Below are 18,301 nucleotides of genomic sequence, written 5' to 3' on the forward strand. Positions count from 1 at the left end.
AACCATGTTCATGCCTTTTGGAGCAAATTGACAAAAACAAAACATAACAAAAAAAAAAAAACCAAAGCCGGGTCGTTTCACGCCGCCATGTTGCTGTAGGAACCTGATTCTTTCTTATAACCCACCCCACCACAGTCTTTACCTTTTCCCTTTTATTTCCGAAACCAATCAGTGAAACAATTACTTGTTTGTGTTGTCTCTCTCATTCAAAGACTGAAGAAACGACATCGTCTGTTAGGTTTCATCCACAGTCAAATCCATGTCAAGCGAAGGAGACACCACTCTCAAGTCTATCTGTTACAAGCCTGGCTCTCTCCAATTACTCGATCAGGTTCCTCTAGAAAAAACCCTTTTTCACAATTTCTCAAATCATCATCATCACTTGTTCTAATCTCAAAAGTTTCAATCTAAATTTCGGAGCAGAGGAAGCTTCCATTGGAAACCACTTACTTAGAGATCCGTGATACTGCAGACGGATGGTAAAGTTCATACCTTTCCATTGAAAAGATGCTTCTTGAATTAAGGGAATTGCGCAAATGTTTTTAATAGTTTTCGATGTTCATTAGGAAAGCAATACAGGAGATGGTTGTACGTGGTGCTCCTGCTATAGCCATTGCTGCTGCTCTGTCTTTAGCTGTTGAAGTTTTCAACTTTAATGGTTTTGATGGCTCATCTACTGATGCTGTTGCTTTTCTTGATAACAAGTTGGATTATTTAGTGTCAAGGTACTGAATTTTTAGATAAAATTTGCATCTTGATTGCTTTGTGATGATGATTCTAAAGTCCTTTGCTTTTGTATATGTTTCTTCTTCAGCCGGCCAACAGCAGTTAATCTTGCAGATGCTGCAGTGAAACTTAAACAAGTTATAAAAAACGCCTTGGCTACTACTGCCATTGAACCTAAGTCTATTTTCAAGGTACTGCGACATTTCGTAAGAGTTGGTTAGGGGTGATAGTTTCGTCGTTAAATGTGCTATATCGGATTTGGACTAAGGAGTGATATCTTGGTCGTTGAATTTACTTTACGAAAAGCTAAGCCTTTTGCGTTTGTAAGTTCACTTCATTCGCTGTGTCTTGTTGTTGTTCCTCAGGCATATATTGAAGCTGCTGAGAATATGCTCGAAGATGATGTTGCTTCAAACAAGGCAATAGGGAACTTTGGTTCAAGCTTACTGAGGCAGCAAGCCCAAAATCCTGACAAGCTTTCTGTTCTAACACATTGCAACACTGGCAGGTTTGAGTTTTAGATAAATTCTGAATTGCATAAATACATTTGGATGTTTAAACCAAGTAGAGCTGGGTTTTACTTATGTTTGTGTCAGATTACAAGTTAGAAAGTAACTAAGAATTCCTATTTTTTTCTCTGTAGCCTTGCTACTGCCGGATATGGTACTGCCCTCGGTGTTATACGTGCACTCCACACACAAGGAGTTTTAGAAAGAGCATACTGCACAGAAACTCGTCCATTCAATCAAGTAAAACTCCTGAATTAAAGTTCTTTATATTTAAATGTTTGTAAGAATCTGAAGAATACGGTTAGTTGTTTGGGACGATAGCTTGCTTTTTGTCATAATCAATAAGATGGTAAAGTAAAGTAGGAGATATCACTCTTGAATATTTCCCTCCATTTGACAGGGGTCGAGGCTTACAGCGTTTGAGTTAGTGCATGAGAAGATCCCTGCGACTCTCATTGCAGACTCAGCTGCAGCTGCACTGATGAAAGACGGTCGTGTAGATGGTGTCATTGTTGGAGCAGACCGTGTGGCTTCAAATGGTGATACTGCTAACAAGATTGGGACATACAGTCTGGCCCTGTGCGCAAAACATCACGGGATCCCATTTTATGTTGCTGCACCTCTCACCTCAGTTGATCTTTCACTTTCATCAGGGAAAGAAATAGTGATAGAAGAAAGAACAGCGAAGGAGTTACTAAACACACATGGAGGACTTGGTGAACGCATTGCAGCACCAGGGATCTCTGTTTGGAACCCGGCTTTTGATGTGACTCCAGCTGAGCTGATCGCAGGAATCATAACTGAGAAGGTTTGTTTTTCCAAAGATGATACTTGTTCCGGTTTATTCAAGATTTATATGCAGAGGGTCATAACAAAGAATGTAATGCATGTGCAGGGGATCATAACAAAGAATGACAATGATGCATTCGACATAAGCAGTTTTGCCAAGAAGATGACATAAAAGTGAAGTTGTATAGGCAACTTTTTGGTTTGCAGAATGTTTCCTTCTTATATTATTGCAACAACGCACAATACTTGATTACAAAACAATCAGCTTTGTAATGTTTTAAGCTACTGAATACACACGAAATAAAGATTGTCCTGGATTAAGAAATAATGAACTTCATTCCTTTTTCTTTTTCTGATCATCTAAATGAAAAAGTACAATAATAATAGTGCATATTAGCCCTGTTAACGGAGCGGATATCCGCTTTTTTTTGGAAAATCCGCATCTGCATCCGCATCCGTATTATCCGTGATTTTAGAATCCGTAGCCGTATCCGAAAATCCGGATATCCGTGAAAAAACGAAAAAAATGAAAAAAAAATAATCAAAATACTATGTATTTTAAACCAAAATACCGGATATCCGTATCTAAATATATGATATCCGGGTTTTTCAATAAAAACAAAAAAAAGCGGATAACCGTTATCCGTTTTATAAAACCGCATTATCCGTATCCGTATCCGAATCCTCCATAATTTACTATCTGAATCCTCCATAATTTACTATCCGTTTCGGTATCCGTTTTCCCGGATATCCGTTTTTCGGATAAAAAATCGGATACGGATACAGATATTTGCGGATGCGGTTTTTTATCTCAGGCTATGACATATGCAGCCTTTTCTCAGATGATGACTGAAATACAATAAATTTGGAAAATGGTTTTGGGTCTTCGGTCTTTTAACTCTTCGATTATGTATATCGAAAACCATAACTTACGTTCTTCAGTCAAGTCTCGACTAATGAACTGTATTTGTGTGGTCAGGTCTCTCCACTTGATGTTTGGTCTTTTGTGATTAGTCTTTTATATTCCACTAAGAAAATATTCCAAAAATAAAAATGAGTTATTTAATATTTGTAAGAAAAATATATAAACTTTTTTATTTTATTTGAAACCTACAGAAACTAATTTGTAGTTGACAAAAAATAAATAAATTATTCTACTTTTTTGTTCCATCTTTCATGGTTATGATTTTTAATGATAATGATGGAATCGTAAATATTATTTGCCTCTTTATTCCTTTTTTAAAAAAAAAATCCCTAATCCTAACAAAATTTTAACTTTGAGAAAACAGAAATTGAAGATAAAATTAAGATATATAAAAAAAAGTTGGTATGATTATAGCTATGACAAGAATAAGTCTTCTTCACAAAATAGTAATTGTAATAGTGTTTACAATTGCCTTAACTTCGTTGAAAATCGTAACCATAATAAATAGAAAATTAAAAAATCAAAACAGTTTGTGTATTTTTTATTATCAATTGTAAAATAGTTAATGTATTTTCTAACAACGACCCCAAATATTAAATAAGTCACAGTATTTTTAATAATTTTCTCTATTCCACTATGTAACTTCCATGAACTACAAAAAAAAAAAAAAAGAGTTTTGTAGGATATGTCCAAGACATTGCACCATAAAAGACTCTCTACTAAACCAACATAGAAAAAGAAAAATTTACCCGGTTTGATTTAATCTAACTCGGTTTGGTTACGGTCTAACCAAACCAAAGCTTGGTCTCCTATAAAAATACCATGCCATCTCTCCCTCCCACTTCGAAATCAACTCATAGCCGGAGCTCCGATTATGTCATCTTGCTCCGACGAAGCAACCCCGACCCAACCAGTCGTCGTACGTATCTCTCTCTCTCTCTCTCTCTCTTCTTATTTTCTTGAATTGATAAACACTAAACTAGATTCTGTGTAGCTTGGTTGTGGTCAACTCTGTCTCGATTACTTAGCCACAGTATCGTCTTTCCCAATTCCTAATCAGAAGATCCGGTGCACTAGCTCCAAGGTCTATTACAAGATCTCTTCGTTGTTGATTCTTCGTTGACTTGATTTTTTAGTTTCTATGGTTTTTTATTTTTTGGTTCAGGTCCAAGGAGGTGGAAACACTGGCAACTCTTTAACATGTGTTGCTCGTTTGGGTTTGCCTTCTCGAATCTTAGCTAAGGTCATATTATTACAACTTCTTTGCGTTTTGTCTTTGGTACAGTTCCGGATTTGTGGATTTAGTGTAGAACTCACTGCCAAAATCCTGATTGAAAATATTGCAATTAGAAATGTTGTTTTAAACGATTAAAGCACGGCTTAATTCGTAAAAATCTCCTGCGGAGTAGTGGCAATAAAAGTCAAAATTGTAGTAATTTTTACACTTGGAAGTTGAAAATGTAGTCCTTTGAATCAGGAATACAGATTTTGTGTTTCTCACAAGATATTTTTTCTTAGGTTGCTAATGATTCTCAAGGCCGTTATATGTTAGAGGAACTCGAGTCTAGCGGCGTGGATACTTCGTTTTGTTTGGTAAGTTCATGATAAATAGTTGAGACAATGTATATCAATTCAATGTAGATGATATAATAAAACTACAGCTCTTTTTTGTTTTCCATCTTCTCAGAATGCTAAAGATGGAGCTTCACATTTTAATTACATCATTGTAGATAACCAAACGTGGGTAAAGTTAAGCTGTTGTTGTGTGGTTCTGTGATCTCTAATTTTGGATTTTCCATTTTGCTAATCATACAATGTTGATATATAGGACAAAAGCATGCGCTGTATAATACATTTCTATCGAATTTTGAAGTTTATGTATAACTAATTTCTAGGAATACGCGTACGTGTATATACACTCCAGGGTATCCTCCTTTGCTCTCAGATGACCTTACTGAGTCTCTACTTTTATCTGTGCTTGATGGAGTTAGAGTTTTGTATGTAAATGGAAGGTCCCGTGAAGCCGAATTGCTTCTTGCGCAAAAGGTGTGTTTTGCTATCACTACAGTTCTTCATCACTCATTTATGGTTTTTGGTCGGGAATGATTAGTTAGGAATCTGCTTTGTTTTGCCTGATTCAGTTTGAGCATACCACATCATGCTATACTGGGAACTTGTAGTAAAGAGATTTTTTCTTATGCAGGCACATAGCAAGAATATTTCAATATTAATTGATGCGGAGAAAATAAGGAAAGGGCTTAACGAGTTTCTTGACTTAGCTGATTATGCTGTTTGCTCTACAAACTTCCCTCAGGTGAGAGTGTTCGCAGAACGTTTCTGTAACCTATGGATCCATTGGTTCATATATCATTAGCGAAATCAATTTCTAGGATTAAATGTTGGTTTTTGTGGTTATAAAGAGTGACTTAAGTTTCTAAGAAACTGAATTATATGGAATCTATAACTTATGAGTTAAAATGAACCTATGGTGTACTTCTGCTGAACTAGATGGCTCGATTACTCTTTATGACACCTGATGAAGGGTTTGTTACTAGTTACACAAGTTCTTGCATCAGAATTGTGTTGGTGTATAATCACTGTATATAATCCTTAATGATTGATTGGAAAAACAGGATTGGACAGAGTCACCATCATCTCCCAGTGCACTTCTCTCTATGCTCATTAGATTACCAAAGCTAAAATTTGTGATCATGACTTTGGGGGAACACGGTTGTGTGATGCTCGAGCGATGTTCCAATGGTGAGTTAATTCTCGATTTCCCTATTTGCAATCATCCAATGATCACAATTTTTTGACTTAGTAGGACCACATATCATGTTCTTTCTCCATAATTGGTCATTTGGTGTTTCAGTTTTTATACTTTTCAAATATGTATGAGAAGGAGATGATTGAATCTGACATATCTAGGACACTAGGACTATATAAATATATCATAACCATGAGGGTAGTACTCAAACTTTATAAAACGAGCTTATGAAGAAGTAAGACGTATGTGTAATTGAGTATAAGGCTTGTCGTTGGTCAATGTAACATTCAAAATTTAAGTACATGCTAACATACTTCTCGTGTATGAACGAACATTTCTTCCCTTTCTGTATCAACAGAGATTTCAGGTTCAGAAGAAGAAACAGACATAGATGAACTACACGAGTCTCTGAAGCAAAGCACAGACTATACAAGTATCTTACCGGTCTGCAATTCATCGGTAAATAAACGTTTTAAAGATTCATAATTTCTCACAAGTTCCACTTTTTTTTGTTAATGAATATATATATCTTCATTTCTCTTACCATACTCAGCTAGTGACTAGACTGGCAGGGAATGTTACAGGGAGGTTGGTTATAGTAACAGCTGAGAAAATACCTTCCTCAGAGCTTATAGACACAACAGGAGCCGGAGATGCCTTTATTGGAGCTTTGCTTTATGGTAAAACTAAACCAAGTTTTGAGCCAAAACACATTTAAAACCTAATCAAACCTACTCAATCATTCAATCTTTACGTTCTCACAGGTCTGTGCACAGACATGGCTCTAGAGGAAATGTTGACATTTGCAACTCGAGTCGTAAGTTTTTGGTTTTGTTTTATACATAATTGCTTAAGTTGACTTAAAAATCGTGACGCTATTTGATAACGCGTTTTGATCTGAAATTGCAAATTGAAGGATTTGCTTGCGTTTTGAGATTTTGTGTAGGCTGCTTGCTGCTGCAGAGGTTTAGGAGCTCGAACAACTCTTCCATTTCGTAGTGATCCAAACCTTGCAACGTTCTTTGGAACACGACCGTAGTCTAAATTTTCTAAGTCTTCTTGACGTCTCAATAGAGTCAAAGTCTTATAAAAACGTCTGTATATAATTTTGTATGAAAAATGAAATGAAAAATAAAATATTGTATCATTGTATGTTACGAGAAATGCCAAGTCAGATTCTCGTTTGTGTGACACCGTCTTACTTTACGTGTACCATGTGAACAAAGTACCAAACAGAAAAATATTCACAATTTTTGGTACAAATAATTAGAAATATTTTTTAAAAACATGATTTATTTGATATTTATCAGAGAAATGTACTACTTTTTAGAAAAATTACACGAACTAATTTATAGTTGAGGTAAAAATACATAAACTATTTTAATTTTCCAATTCTTTACATACCTTTGTTACGATTTTTAACGACGTTAACGCAGTTGTAAACATTTTGTATATTTTAGTTTGCGTATTGTTCTTTCAACGAAAAAATTTCGTGTATTTTCTGAAAAAAATATTAAATAATTCATTATTTTTTTCTTTTTTTGTTTACTTCTTACAAGAAATTATTAAACCATTTTCTGATACAGATGGTTCTATTTATTTAAAAAAAATTTTTTTTGTAATTTAGATTTTCAATGTATTTTTGGTTAATTAATATTAAAAACTATAAAGTACAAATTTTATTGGTTGATATTTATTTCTTGAAAGTATTTACTGTAACATCTATGTAGATGTCTACTTTTATTTTAGTTTTTTGTCGAATTCATTTCTGGTGTAAATAATTTTGTTAAAATCTTTAGTCTTTACTACACAACTAATTAAGAACTGAAGAAATAGATTAATAAATCTCAGATAGTTTTGGGAGAAATAAATATATTTCGGCGAGCGGACAAAGTTGGTTTAGCGTGTCGGGAACAAAACCTAGCTCCGTGATTATACAAAATCAAAGGGTAACTTCGGGATTAAGATTTTGGTCTTAATCAATGTCTTAATTGAAAAAATTAAAGTAAAAAAATTTACAATTCAGACCAAAATCATCTCCCCACAGAAGGTGGAAGAGAGGAGGGAGGCACGAAAAAGGCAAAACCCAAAAAAAAAAAAAAAAAAAGTTAAGCAAAGCAAAGCAAAAAAAAAAATTAATACTCAAAATAATTCGAGGGGGAAACGCGTTTAGATTTGCAAAGTTTTGGTTCTGTCTTCTTCCACCAACAAATCTCAGTTTCTTCAAAGCTCTTCTTCACTCGGGAAAGTTTCATAAGCTCTCGTTTGCTTCAATCTTTAGATCCACAACTCTCTGATCTTCGGATACGAAATGGTAATGTTTTCAATTTTTTTTTTTTTTTTGGGATTAAATCCAGTTTTAATTTGGGGAAATTAGTTGATTGGATCATCTAATTTGGGATCATGGCTTTGTACTGCTGACTTCTGAGATTTTGACTTGAAACTAGGACTTTTGTTTGACGAATTGGTTTAAATCTTTGTTTTTGAATCTTCATTTCCTTTTGATTTTTTTTTCCGACAATTTATGTGATTTTTGTTATAGTCTGAATTAGTAACAACGAAAACATTGTCCTAGGATTTGATTTTTGGTTCCTCCAGCTTGGTTTTTTTAGATTCTTTTGGGCTATAGTTGTATGTAATGGCAGCTGCAATGTAAATGTGAGAATCTTGTGAGACATTATATTAGCTGAGAGGTTTCAAAAGCATGGCTTATGTAATGTGTTTTAGTCATCAAGAGTAGACTAAATGAATTTGGCAGTTCTTGTATACATTAGAGCTGCTAGCTAAGGCATTTTGAGTTTTTGACACTCTTTTGTATTTTCACAGGTTGCTAATTTCAATCCATCAGTTGGGTCGTTTGTGTGGGTGGAGGATCCTGATGAAGCATGGATTGATGGTGAAGTTGTCGAGGTTAATGGCGACGAGATCAAAGTCCTATGCACGTCAGGGAAACATGTATGTGTTCTTCTTCTTCTTCTCATGTAAATTTAGAATCACTTTTTTGTGAAAGCCGTTTTATTTTTTTGATTTTGCCTATTTTTGGCAAAATTTCAGGTTGTTACGAAAATATCTAATGCTTATCCTAAAGACGTGGAGGCGCCAGCATCTGGAGTGGACGACATGACAAGACTTGCTTATTTGCACGAACCCGGAGTTCTACAGAATTTGCATTCAAGATATGATATAAATGAGATTTATGTGAGTTATAGTCCCCTCCTATTGGGTTTTGAATATGTATATGTACTTTAGATATGTGTGGACTGAACTTTTATTTACTTCCAGACTTATACAGGAAGCATACTGATTGCTGTTAATCCGTTTAGAAGACTTCCTCATCTGTATAGTAGCCATATGATGGCTCAGTATAAAGGAGCTGCCTTAGGGGAGCTGAGTCCACATCCATTCGCTGTCGCAGATGCTGCTTATAGGTAATTCGTACATTCTGGTTAAGTATATTACCTTTAAGTTTGTTGTTGTTGTTGATCTGCGTATGTGACATTGCCTGCATTCTCGTTTTGTCTAATGCAGACAGATGATTAATGATGGCGTAAGTCAATCTATTCTTGTTAGTGGAGAAAGTGGTGCTGGTAAAACTGAAAGCACAAAGTTGCTTATGAGATATCTTGCTTACATGGGAGGTAGAGCTGCTGCTGAGGGAAGAAGTGTTGAACAGAAAGTCTTGGAGGTAAAAACACCATCATCTATACTTTCATTTAGTCAAATCCTGTTTTCTAGATGAGTGGACAAATAACTAAGACTTTAGACTTCAGAGGATGGTCAAATATTCATTTCGGCTGAGTTTACTTTTCACGAGTGTCTGTAGAGTGAACAAACAACTGAAACTTCAAAAAACTAATGCTAGTAGTCATCTACATTAAGGAAACCTGAATAATCAGCAGCTATATGCTCACTTCCTTATGCAAATGATAGTGATCTTTTCTTTTCTTTACTTGCCTTGACCCGGTTCTTATAAGCTTTCTCAATTGTGTCTTTTATTCAGTCGAATCCTGTTTTAGAAGCATTTGGAAATGCAAAGACTGTCAGGAACAATAATTCCAGGTACCATAGTGTCCTCATATCTCTATAGCATTCTTTCATCTAGATTAGTTGAGATTTTCTTTGCCGGTTTAGGTGTTTTATTAATGTTTATTTCTGTACTTTATAGTCGTTTTGGTAAATTCGTGGAGATTCAGTTTGATGAAAAGGGAAGGATATCAGGAGCTGCCATAAGAACGTATTTGTTGGAAAGATCACGTGTTTGCCAGGTCTCTGATCCTGAAAGAAACTATCACTGTTTCTACATGCTTTGTGCTGCTCCACAAGAAGTAAGTTTTGTAATTTACTTCGTAGTATGTAACACTGATACATATCGAGTTGCTGATACATGTCGAGTTTCTGAGCCTTGTTTGGCATATGAATACATATCTTGTTTTCTGAAATGATGTTTTTTACTACCAGGATGTGAAGAAATTCAAGCTGGATAAACCAAAGACATACCACTATCTCAATCAGTCTAAATGTCTAGAGTTGGATAGTATAAATGATGCGGAGGAATATCATGCCACAAGACGGGCTATGGATGTCGTCGGGATCAGTACCGAGGAGCAGGTAGTCATCACAGAATCCATCCGTCAGATTTTAGCCAGAGCTGCTATAGTGTCTCTGTAAACAGATTATTTACTTTACTGATATCTTGTTTCAGGATGCGATTTTCAGCGTCGTGGCGGCTATTCTCCATCTCGGGAATGTTGAATTTGCTAAGGGAGCAGAGATTGATTCATCGATTCCCAAAGATGATAAATCATTGTTTCATCTGAAGACTGCAGCTGAGCTTCTCAGGTAAATGCCTCAGCTAATAGAGCGGAAAATGTTGGTTTTGTTTTTTTTCTTCTATTTTGGACTGAAGTAGATTTCCTTATATATATCGTCTTCCTTTCCAGCTGTGATGAAAAGGCACTTGAGGATTCTCTGTGCAAGCGTATCATGGTAACTCGCGATGAAACTATCACTAAAACTCTTGATCCGGAAGCTGCTACTCTTAGTAGAGATGCTTTGGCTAAAGTCATGTACTCAAGATTGTTTGACTGGTGGGTTTCTCGATTATAGCTTGATGAAGATATTCAATAGTTGCTTCTCCTAATTTGAAGAAATAAGCCTCGAAGGTGCTTTGCCATCATTTTATATACTAATCCTTTATGGTCTTTGCAGGCTTGTTGACAAGATAAATAGCTCAATTGGTCAAGATCCTGATTCGAAGTATTTGATTGGTGTTCTTGATATTTATGGATTCGAGAGTTTCAAGACAAACAGGTGCTTAAGTGGTATGCTTGTTGTTTTCATTATTAGTTAGATGGGTTTCTTTAATAAAGGGGATCGACCTCTGGTACTTCACCATAATATATGGGTCTGATCAGTTTGATAGTTAAGCTAGTGCTTGTTTCTACCATCGACGGTTGAGATATTTTTACAGTCTATCAAACTGTAAGGAGACTAACTTTGTTTTGTAAGGAGATTTGCGGTTAGATATGTAGACATATATAATGCCACTGATGAATTTAAAAAAAAAAAATTATTCGTGACTGGTTCTTGTTATTCTTTGGCCTATTACTTATAATCGAAAGTTTTATTGCAGTTTTGAGCAATTTTGCATCAATTTGACTAATGAAAAACTTCAACAGCATTTTAATCAGGTTTGATTAGAAGAAGCTCTTTCACTTTTCATTTATTTGTCTTTTCTAAATTCTTTAGTGCCCATTGTTCTGAGGTGTGTTACTTCTTTCTGTGCAGCATGTCTTTAAAATGGAGCAAGAGGAATATAAGAAGGAGGAGATCAACTGGAGCTATATAGAGTTCGTAGACAATCAAGATATTTTAGACCTAATAGAAAAGGTCACTGTTCTTTGGAGCTGTTAGCTTTTTCATAATAGTCTTACGATACCTTTAAAGCGACCAAGCCATCACTATTACCATTTTTCTCCACAGTCAACAATTGTGATCTCCTATTATCGTATGCTCATTTTTGGTGTTTGTTTCCCTTTTTGTGTTCTTCAGAAACCTGGAGGTATTATTGCTCTGCTAGATGAAGCTTGGTGAGTATGAAACCCAAGCTACTGATTCTGAACTCTTTCTTTTATCCTACAATCTAAGATTTACCACTGTTATTTCCTATGCTTTCAGTTTGCTTTCTCAAATTTGTTTTCTTTTTGAGCAATATAGCTGAAGTGAGACTTTTGCCGTGCAGCATGTTCCCAAGGTCAACTCATGAAACTTTTGCGCAGAAGCTATACCAGACATTTAAAAACCACAAGCGATTTACCAAGCCAAAATTAGCTCGTAGCGACTTCACCATTTGCCATTATGCTGGTGATGTGAGCAGCCGTTGCTTTCATTGGTTCACATGATTGTGAACAAATGTTCCAAGAAATTTCAGTAGTTGTTCCGTAGCTATCTGGTCTAACAATCATTGGGGTATTGTTCCAGGTCACTTATCAGACAGAGCTTTTCCTGGACAAGAACAAAGATTACGTTATTGCCGAGCATCAAGCATTGTTAAATTCTTCTAGTTGTTCCTTTGTAGCAAGTTTGTTCCCACCAATGTCTGATGATTCCAAACAATCAAAATTCTCATCTATAGGTACCCGTTTCAAGGTGAGCCTGATTTTGGTATCCAATTTCGACTTAACATGTTTCACAATATAATTTGGTCACTTGATTCCATTTTGTCTTCTTTTCAGCAACAATTGGTATCATTGCTCGAAATTCTCAATACCACAGAGCCACACTATATTCGTTGTATAAAACCAAATAACCTTCTGAAGCCTGGCATCTTTGAGAACGAAAACATTTTACAGCAATTACGTTGTGGGGTGCGAATAACATTCTCTGTCGAAATTTGGAGTTCAGTTTCTCATGCAAAATTCTATTTCTGAAAGAAGGATTTGTTTGTGTTCATGACTTTAGGGAGTGATGGAGGCAATCAGGATTAGTTGTGCTGGCTATCCTACTAGGAAACATTTTGACGAATTCTTGGCCAGATTTGGTATTCTTGCTCCAGAAGTGTTGGTAAAGAAGTAAGATATTCCCTCTTAGTATTCCATTTGGTGAGTCATAATATCCGTTGACATGTCGTAACTGATTTCTTTTATAACAGCTCTGATGACCCTGCTGCTTGCAAGAAGCTTCTGGACAAAGTGGGACTTGAAGGGTATCAGGTAATTGCATCATCAAGGTTTTTTCATTGTCTAAGCTACATTGATAGTGGAGGACTAACATCTTTCTTTTGTAGATTGGCAAGACAAAAGTTTTTCTTAGGGCTGGACAGATGGCAGACTTGGATACCCGAAGGACTGAGGTCTTGGGAAGATCAGCAAGCATTATTCAGAGGAAAGTTCGGTCATATCTTGCTAAAAAGAGTTTCATCGTTCTGCGTAATTCTGCTAAACAAATTCAGTCAGTTTGCAGAGGTATTTTCAATGTTCTGCCGAACATGTCTATTTACCCCAACTAGACAAATTGATTAGATGATTCTTAGTCACTTTTCTTTAATTTAAACTCTTGGCTAACTTGCAAACCTATGTGTCTCTCTTTTTGTCAGGTTATCTCGCTAGAAACGTGTATGAAGGCATGCGCAGGGAAGCAGCTGCTTTAAAAATCCAGAGAGACTTGCGTAGGTTTCTGGCTAGGAAAACTTACACAGAACTATTTGCTGCTGCTGTTTCGGTTCAAGCTGGTATGCGTGGTATGGTTGCCCGTAAAGAATTATGCTTCAGAAGGCAGACCAAAGCTGCAATAATAATTCAGGTACAGCTAAACCAAAATTGCAGATGTGTGGTATTAGAAGTTCAACTCGTCAGGGAACACCAATATTCATAATGAGATTGGTCTTTGACGAAACAGTTGTTCTCTCTGTCGTATTCTGATCGTGGTAATTCTCAATGTTGTTATAGACTTGGTGTCGTGGATACTTGGCTCGACTACATTACAGAAAACTAAAGAAAGCAGCTATCACAACCCAATGTGCATGGAGATCAAAGATTGCTCGTGGAGAACTTCGCAAACTTAAAATGGTAAGATGTGGTTTCTTTCTGTGTTTAGTGCTGTTCCATGGTTTTTTCTCTCAAAGGCTCACATGTGAAGATATTAATTTGCATGAAATTAACTGAGTTTTTTTTTAATCTTTTTTATTAGGCTGCTCGAGAAACTGGAGCACTTCAAGCAGCCAAGAACAAACTAGAGAAGCAAGTTGAAGAGTTAACCTGGAGATTGCAATTAGAGAAACGGATAAGGGTGAGATTGCTGTTTGAGGAACCACATTTTGTTTTTGATAAATCTGACTCTAATTTTCATTGGGAGTTTGTTGAGAATTTTTTCATCCTCTTTCAATGTTGCAGACTGACCTGGAAGAGGCCAAAAAACAAGAAAGTGCAAAAGCGCAGTCTTCTTTGGAGGAATTGCAACTGAAGTGCAAAGAAACTGAGGCATTGCTTGTTAAAGAACGTGAAGCTGCCAAGAAAGTTGCTGAGATTGCCCCAATTATTAAGGAGATTCCTGTGGTTGATCTGGAATTAATGGAGAAGATCACAAATGAAAATGAAAAGCTGAAGGTTTGTGAAACTTTTTGAACTTGTAGCGTACTTACTGGAGAAGAGCCAAAACATGCAATATTTGAGAATACTAATTACACAGATCTCTTCAAATGACAAACTCTGCTGAAAAATGATGTCTTTTGGTCTGAATTGCTCGTCTTATACAGGGTATGGTGAGTTCACTGGAAATGAAAATCGATGAGACAGAGAAAAAACTTCAAGAGACCACCAAGATTAGCCAGGATAGACTAAAGCAAGCATTGGAGGCTGAATCTAAGCTAGTGAAGTTGACGACTGCAATGCAAAGGTATCCTTTGCAATAGTCTAATCTTCCGGAGCATTGTTGGGGGCTCTTGGGGCGATTCCTTACTTGTCTTGTTCAAATTATATCTGCAGGCTTGAAGAGAAAATATTAGACATGGAAGCTGAGAAGAAAATTATGCATCAGCAAACAATCTTAAGCACCCCTGTGAGGACAAATCTAGGACATCCCCCAACTGTACCTATTAAGGTAGAAAGTTTCTCAACAACTCTCAAATGTGTTTGTGTAGTAGCCTTCTAACCGGCCATTAGATGTTAACTTGTCCTCAACTCTGTTTGTAGAATTTGGAAAATGGCCACCAAACAAACTTGGAAAGCGAATTCAATGTATAGTTCCTCCAGCCAGATTTCTGGTCACTTGTCTCTCATCAAGTTTTTTCCTTTACATTTTTTCCATCAGTTTATTGATCTGTGAAGTCTATTTTCTAGGAAGTCGAATTTACAACACCAGTTGATGGCAAGGCTGGGAAATCTGCTGCAGAACGTCAAATTGTATGTTGTCCAGTTACTTCATAGTAATGTCTTCACAAAATTGTTAGTGACTAATTCTGCTAACTTGATTTGTATTGTCACTGCAGATGAATGTTGATGCTCTCATTGAATGTGTAAAAGACAACATCGGTTTCAGTAATGGAAAACCTGTGGCTGCATTTACGATATACAAGTGTTTACTTCACTGGAAGTGTTTCGAGTCTGAGAAGACTAATGTGTTTGATCGTCTGATTCAGATGATTGGTTCTGCAATTGAGGTAATTGGGAATGTATTTCTTCACATTGTTTCGGTGTAAGATTTAAACACATGATGGGATATTGGTCTGTCCAAGATCGAAATGTCTTAAGAACTTTGTCTGTAGTGGCTTTTTCATTTGCTAATTTGAAATATAGACTATGCAAATGATCACAATTACTTAAATTTGGAAGTTTCTCTGTTCTACTGATATTCTCAGAATGAGGATGACAATAGTCACTTGGCGTATTGGTTGACAACCACATCGGCACTACTATTTTTGCTTCAAAAAAGTCTTAAAACCGGCGGCAGCGGAGCAACACAAAGCAAGAAGCCACCAGCTTCAACTTCTTTGTTTGGAAGGATGGCCATGGTTTGTATTACAATTTCTATTTAGTTAATATGACTTTTTGGTTTAACTTTTGCTTACGATATCACTCTTAACTATCTTCTCTTTCTGTCTTATTTACCAGAGTTTCCGCTCGTCACCCGCTTCAGGCAACCTTGCTGCAGCAGCTGAAGCTGCTGCTCTTGCAGTTGTCCGCCCGGTGGAGGCCAAGTACCCTGCTCTGCTTTTCAAGCAACAGCTTGCAGCCTATGTTGAGAAAATGTTTGGGATGGTTAGGGATAACTTGAAGAAAGAGTTATCAATTTTACTTTCTCTATGCATTCAGGTTTCTTGCTGGATTCTTTGTATCCTAATGTTGTGATGTTTTATTTTTTTCCCCTTTCATGATAGATTTTGTTTTTCCAAATGAAAAATTCAGGCACCGAGATCTTCTAAAGGAGGGATGCTAAGATCAGGTAGGTCCTTTGGAAAAGATTCTCCTGCGGTTCACTGGCAAAGCATTATCGACGGTCTCAATTCGCTTCTTGTCACATTGAAAGAAAATCACGTAAGAAAAATTGTAGAGTTTCCATTGGCATTGTAATGTGCGTTCTCACTCCAATACATGGATTCTCATATGTTACATGACATGTTCAGGTTCCTTTAGTACTCATCCAGAAGATATACTCTCAAACTTTCTCTTTCATCAACGTACAACTTTTCAACAGGTAAGTTTAATTCTGGTTCACGTATTACAAAACCATGCAATTTATTCTCACATACATGGCTTTCTCTGGTTTCTTACAGCCTCCTTCTGCGTAAAGAGTGCTGTACATTTAGCAATGGCGAATTTGTAAAATCCGGTCTTGCAGAGCTAGAGCTATGGTGTTGTCAAGCCAAAGAAGTAAAATTTCTGAGTCATGATTTCTTATTACAAAACTTAATTTTTTTGCAGATCGTCCTTTTAAAATTTGTTCTTCTTTTCTGTGACTTGGCAGTATGCTGGACCATCTTGGGAAGAACTGAAACATATCAGACAGTCCGTTGGGTTCCTGGTATGTTATACTTCGTACATTCTTGTTAACAATCCATTTTAGTTAGACTAGTTAGCGCAGTTTTCGATTGAACTCTTGTTGGTTCATATGGAAAAATCTTGTTGTTTCTTGATAATCACTGTTCTTTTAAACTACAATAACATTATTTTTTTTTTCTTTTTTTTTTTCTTGCAGGTTATCCACCAGAAATACAGAATTTCATACGATGAGATAGCAAACGATCTTTGCCCGGTAAGGCTCTGGACTTAAGTTTCTAGAAACACACTTGATGGTCAATCTAATTGCCTAACATTCTCTTCATTTTTACAGGTGCTCAGTGTCCAGCAGCTTTACCGTATTTGCACCTTATACTGGGATGATAGCTACAACACTCGAAGCGTCTCACAAGAAGTACCTAAAACTTTTCTTGACTTTCAAGATAAAACACAAAATTAACATTCTTGTTCAATAGGGACCTTGGTAGTGGATGCTGAACAAACTTCAAAATCTCTCGCAGGTGATATCGAGTATGCGGACTCTCATGACAGAGGAATCCAATGATGCAGATAGTGACTCTTTCTTGTTGGATGATGATTCCAGGTAAGCCTATGTTTTGATATACAAAGAAAACATAGACTTATACAAGTTTCAAGGTATAGAATCCATCCTTTACAACTAACATTTCTTTTTTTGGTAAACTATTAATTTTGCAGCATTCCTTTCTCAATCGATGATATTTCAAGTTCGATGGAAGAGAAGGACTTTATAGGAATTAAACCAGCAGAGGAACTTCTTGAAAATCCAGCATTTGTATTCTTGCACTAAAGTTCTTGAAAGTTTGAGAAGCTCAGATTCTGAAAAGCTCTTCCTCTGTGATATTTTTTTAGTTTGAAGTGGAAGAGGGGAGGGGCCTTCTTGAATCAAAAGAAGAAAAAAATGGGAAAAAGTGTAAATTCCTCTTTGTTTTGGCTGCTTTCTGTAATTCTCAACTATTCATTCATTTATTATTTTTGACCTCAAATTTTTCGTTAAAAAAAAAAAAAAAGGGTTTTAGAGTGACCATATTCGTATATACATGTTGAAAAGTTGAAGATCTCTTTGTTTGTTGTACAAAGTTTTAAGAACAGTTCAGTACATGACTTATTTAGTGGTTTACTGCTTTGAACATAAAATATTAAAACACTTCCTTTGTTTTTTCTTCTCAATTTCGTTTTCTTGGTTTATTTATTTCTGTCAAAGGTATAGTTCGAATGAATTAAGCATCAAAAACATCACAACAATCGATAGTTCAACATATGTTTTGTGAGCTTTAGAAAGGTGGCTCAAAAAATACTCTATCTTGCACAGAACTGAAAATTTTCAAGAAGCAGGTGCGATAAGGCGAGGCATTGCCTTAACTGAATCTTTTTTTTTTTGTAAAGGACGAACGGACGAGAGGCGAGGCGGAACCTCTAACGAAAGGTCCGAGCATCGTTAATTTGGTTTCAATGATGCTATTTGCTAATGGCTGCCATGCTCAAAGGAACAAGGTGCATGTGTGTAGGTGTAGCCATCGTGCACTTTCAACGTTTAGTATCCTTTCAAAACATT

General features: G+C 36.2%; 3 protein-coding genes across 9 annotated transcripts; all 3 read left to right on the forward strand.

The window, feature by feature from the left end:
- Positions 1-106: 106 nt before the first annotated feature.
- Positions 107-2,356, forward strand: LOC17874650 (methylthioribose-1-phosphate isomerase). Its single transcript, XM_006280594.2, has 8 exons — positions 107-331; positions 424-479; positions 567-725; positions 815-917; positions 1,092-1,234; positions 1,370-1,475; positions 1,636-2,043; positions 2,131-2,356. The coding sequence occupies exons 1-8, from the start codon at positions 260-262 to the stop codon at positions 2,194-2,196; spliced, it is 1,113 nt and encodes a 370-aa protein (XP_006280656.1). The 5' UTR covers positions 107-259; the 3' UTR covers positions 2,197-2,356.
- A 1,428-nt stretch (positions 2,357-3,784) lies between these two features.
- LOC17876290 (ribokinase) lies at positions 3,785-6,907 on the forward strand. Of its 7 annotated transcripts, none has more exons than XM_023779688.1 (12): positions 3,785-3,868; positions 3,944-4,033; positions 4,115-4,192; positions 4,468-4,542; positions 4,637-4,689; positions 4,845-4,995; positions 5,153-5,263; positions 5,583-5,709; positions 6,075-6,175; positions 6,270-6,396; positions 6,481-6,533; positions 6,652-6,907. In XM_023779688.1, exons 1-12 carry the CDS (start codon positions 3,824-3,826, stop codon positions 6,685-6,687), a joined length of 1,047 nt encoding a protein of 348 aa, XP_023635456.1. In that variant the 5' UTR covers positions 3,785-3,823; the 3' UTR covers positions 6,688-6,907. The 7 variants fall into 7 exon arrangements, 4 of the variants coding, with proteins under 4 accessions (XP_023635456.1, XP_006280646.2, XP_023635465.1 ...); XM_006280584.2 differs by having other exon boundaries at positions 6,663-6,907; XR_002833081.1 differs by lacking the exon at positions 6,652-6,907 and having other exon boundaries at positions 6,281-6,396.
- Positions 6,908-7,808: 901 nt separating this feature from the next.
- On the forward strand, positions 7,809-17,839 carry LOC17876140 (myosin-6). The gene is made up of 39 exons (XM_006279831.2): positions 7,809-8,030; positions 8,543-8,671; positions 8,771-8,914; positions 8,999-9,144; positions 9,245-9,401; positions 9,717-9,775; positions 9,882-10,041; positions 10,175-10,324; positions 10,419-10,555; positions 10,657-10,803; positions 10,925-11,026; positions 11,349-11,406; positions 11,504-11,605; positions 11,768-11,805; positions 11,958-12,084; positions 12,197-12,364; positions 12,451-12,582; positions 12,677-12,786; positions 12,867-12,927; positions 13,002-13,179; positions 13,311-13,516; positions 13,663-13,782; positions 13,904-14,002; positions 14,107-14,319; positions 14,469-14,608; positions 14,698-14,812; positions 14,905-14,949; positions 15,052-15,114; positions 15,201-15,371; positions 15,570-15,722; positions 15,823-16,023; positions 16,117-16,245; positions 16,335-16,405; positions 16,485-16,581; positions 16,676-16,732; positions 16,907-16,963; positions 17,042-17,122; positions 17,229-17,311; positions 17,425-17,839. The coding sequence occupies exons 1-39, from the start codon at positions 8,028-8,030 to the stop codon at positions 17,534-17,536; spliced, it is 4,521 nt and encodes a 1,506-aa protein (XP_006279893.1). The 5' UTR covers positions 7,809-8,027; the 3' UTR covers positions 17,537-17,839.
- Positions 17,840-18,301: the final 462 nt, after the last annotated feature.

This window comes from Capsella rubella, unplaced genomic scaffold (assembly GCF_000375325.1).
Source record: "Capsella rubella cultivar Monte Gargano unplaced genomic scaffold, Caprub1_0 scaffold_8, whole genome shotgun sequence".
Classification (NCBI taxonomy): domain Eukaryota; kingdom Viridiplantae; phylum Streptophyta; class Magnoliopsida; order Brassicales; family Brassicaceae; genus Capsella; species Capsella rubella.

Bases quoted from the DNA above. Each gene is read 5' to 3' on its own strand.
- LOC17874650 (XM_006280594.2), top strand. From the start codon at position 260: ATGTCAAGCGAAGGAGACACCACTCTCAAGTCTATCTGTTACAAGCCT. The intron at 480-566 runs GTAAAGTTCATA...GATGTTCATTAG, and splicing joins CGTGATACTGCAGACGGATG to GAAAGCAATACAGGAGATGG. The intron at 1,235-1,369 runs GTTTGAGTTTTA...TTTTCTCTGTAG, and splicing joins ACACATTGCAACACTGGCAG to CCTTGCTACTGCCGGATATG.
- LOC17876290 (XM_006280584.2), top strand. From the start codon at position 3,824: ATGTCATCTTGCTCCGACGAAGCAACCCCGACCCAACCAGTCGTC. The intron at 4,543-4,636 runs GTAAGTTCATGA...CCATCTTCTCAG, and splicing joins TGGATACTTCGTTTTGTTTG to AATGCTAAAGATGGAGCTTC. The intron at 6,534-6,662 runs GTAAGTTTTTGG...GATTTTGTGTAG, and splicing joins TGACATTTGCAACTCGAGTC to GCTGCTTGCTGCTGCAGAGG.
- LOC17876140 (XM_006279831.2), top strand. The intron at 11,027-11,348 runs GTGCTTAAGTGG...GTTTTATTGCAG, and splicing joins GAGAGTTTCAAGACAAACAG to TTTTGAGCAATTTTGCATCA. The intron at 16,733-16,906 runs GTATGTTATACT...TTTTTCTTGCAG, and splicing joins GACAGTCCGTTGGGTTCCTG to GTTATCCACCAGAAATACAG.